At 49.3% G+C, this 2,500-nt stretch overlaps 1 protein-coding gene across 1 annotated transcript in view; it reads left to right on the top strand.

Annotated features, from left to right (window-relative positions):
- LOC310818514 (uncharacterized protein) overlaps positions 1–1,961 on the top strand; it is a gene marked incomplete at both ends in the record, with an annotated part of 2,062 nt that extends 101 nt beyond the window's left edge. Inside the window, 4 exon segments of the mRNA XM_083689485.1 lie at positions 1–83; positions 524–1,222; positions 1,770–1,780; positions 1,782–1,961. The exon segment at positions 1–83 is cut by the window's left edge and continues 101 nt beyond it. Of these exon segments, the coding sequence (XP_083545611.1) occupies positions 1–83; positions 524–1,222; positions 1,770–1,780; positions 1,782–1,961 (973 nt within the window).
- Between the last annotated feature and the right edge of the window lie 539 nt (positions 1,962–2,500).

Genomic DNA, 2,500 nt, shown 5'->3' with positions numbered 1-2,500 from the left:
GAGGTCAGAGGTCAACTGTCACAAGAAGGGGGTCAGGAAGTTCCCCTCCAAAATGCCCCCTGACTCCTGGATCCTGAAAATGGGTGAGTTGCTATATAAATCCAAATCCACCAGCCTCCCCTGGGTGGGATGTAGTGTGATTGATCATACAATGCTGTAATTCAATCTCTGTGGCTCAGTTGGTAGAGCATGGCGCTAACAACGCTTAGGTTGTGGGTTTGATTCCCGCTGGGACCATATATACTGAAATGTATGCACTCACTGCAATGTAAGTCGCTTTGGATAAAAGTGTCAGCTAAATGGCATATATATCTCTCTGAAATGTATGCCTTAATATTTCATATGTCTGTTAATGGTGCTAACAATATCTTTGTACTTAATATAAACCTCAAAGACATGTGGAGTCAATTTGGTTCTGAATCAACAGCCTCTTTATCAACATGTACAGTATGCCCACGGGTTTTACTTGTTTCTTCTGTAATGATTTCTCACTCTCACAGTCTACGGTCAATGTCCCATGCAGGTGAGAACGGTCTCACGGACCTCCCAGGGAACGTCCTGAAACCCATCCCCAAAATCGAAAGCATCAACCTGGAGCGCAACGCCATCAAATCCATCCACCCTCAGGCCTTCTCTGGCGCCAGGAGGCTGATGCTCCTCAATCTCTACGGCAACCAGATCACCAAGCTCCCCGCGAGAGGGTTCCAGGACCTCCTCAACCTCCGCTTCCTCATGCTGGGTCAGAACCAGATCTCCAGCCTCAAAGCGGAGATGTTCGTGGGCATGAGGAACCTCTCGGACCTGGACCTGCCTCTCAACGCCCTCACCGCCCTCTCAGCCAACGCCTTCAAGCCCCTCACGGCCCTCAAAGTCCTGGACCTGGCCCTCAACCGCATCCAGAGGGTCTCGGCCAAGGCCTTCGTGGGCCTGGCGGAGCTTTTGTTCCTCAACCTGGACAACAACAGCCTGAAGACCCTCCCCGCCGGGGGCTTCAGGCCTCTGGCGGCCCTGGAGATGCTGGTGTTGGACAACAACCTCCTGTCCACCCTGAGCTCCTCCACCCTGGAGGGCCTGGGCAACCTGCAGGAGCTCTACCTCAGGAACAACGAGATCGAGAGGCTGTCCTCGGACCTCTTCAGACACACCCCCAAGCTCTCCCAGCTCGCCCTCAGCGGGAACAGGCTCAAGACCGTGGACGGGAACATGTTCGCCCAGCTGTCTGGTGAGACATAACATCTGAAGATGGTGTCATCAAATGGTTGCAATGTCAACCCCTGTGTCATAACACTGTAAATAATGTAGCTTGGTAACAGCCCTTATTATTCTTAAACCCCTCTGTACTATTAAATACTACTGTATGTAACAGCATGATAATATAATATTGTTATAACAGTAATCACAGAGTTACCACACGATGTGAAGTGTTATAGAAGCTTGCCATGTAATTCATTGAAAACAAAAGGCTGGAATTAATATAAGTATTCATCTTAACTCTGCAATCTTCTCTATGGTATGTATGAAATACAAAATTCTACAGGTTGGGCTTTTGAAGTGAAAAATATCATCCATGATAACAAACATCTCTCGCTGTCTCTGTCTCTCTCTCTCTTCCCCCCCCTCTCTCTGTCTCTCTCTCTGTCTCTCTCTCTGTCTCTCTTTTCTGTCTCTCTCTCTCTCTCTCTGTCTCTCTCTCTGTCTCTCTCTCTGTCTCTCTCTCTCTCTCTCTCTCTCTCTCTCTCTCTCTGTCTCTCTCTCTCTCTCTCTCTCAGACCTGAAGGAGTTTATACCTGCATGACAACCCATGGACATGTGACTGCAACATGAACTCCCTGTTGCGTTGGGTGTCCCAGACCAAGGCCAACCTGTCTCCCCTGGAGGCCCTCCGCTGTGTCAGCCCCGCAGAGCACCGCGACAAGACCCTCAGCAGCCTGAAGGCCGAGACCCTGCGCTGCCAGGCCTAGTCCAACACAAACACATACAACCACTGGTGTTCAGTACACAGCTGTGGTGTAGCAACACCCCTACACCAACCAAGGTCTAACACAGGGTCAAACACAGTACTGCCAGGCCTAGAGCACTGCTAACTACTACACACCTACACCTGTACCTAGTCTAGTCTAACAACACACCTACACCTGTACCTAGTCTAACAACACACCTACACCTGTACCTAGTCTAGTCTAACAACACACCTACACCTGTACCTAGTCTAACAACACACCTACACCTGTACCTAACCTAGTCTAACAACACACCTACACCTGTACCTAACCTAGTCTAACAACACACCTACACCTGTACCTAGTCTAGTCTAACAACACACCTACACCTGTACCTAGTCTAGTCTAACAACACACCTACACCTGTACCTAGTCTAGTCTAACAACACACTACACCTGTACCTAACCTAGTCTAACAACACACCTACACCTTCTCACCTTGTCATAATCTACCAACACATCTACAGTCCATGTGCTGGGGCTAGAGCAACAAGAACTCC

The sequence above is a fragment of the Argentina silus genome (genome assembly GCF_951799395.1).
Source record: "Argentina silus genome assembly, chromosome: 17".
Lineage (NCBI taxonomy): Eukaryota > Metazoa > Chordata > Actinopteri > Argentiniformes > Argentinidae > Argentina > Argentina silus.
Note: the sequence above shows the minus strand (reverse complement) of the source record. Positions and strands in the feature narration are given on the sequence as shown.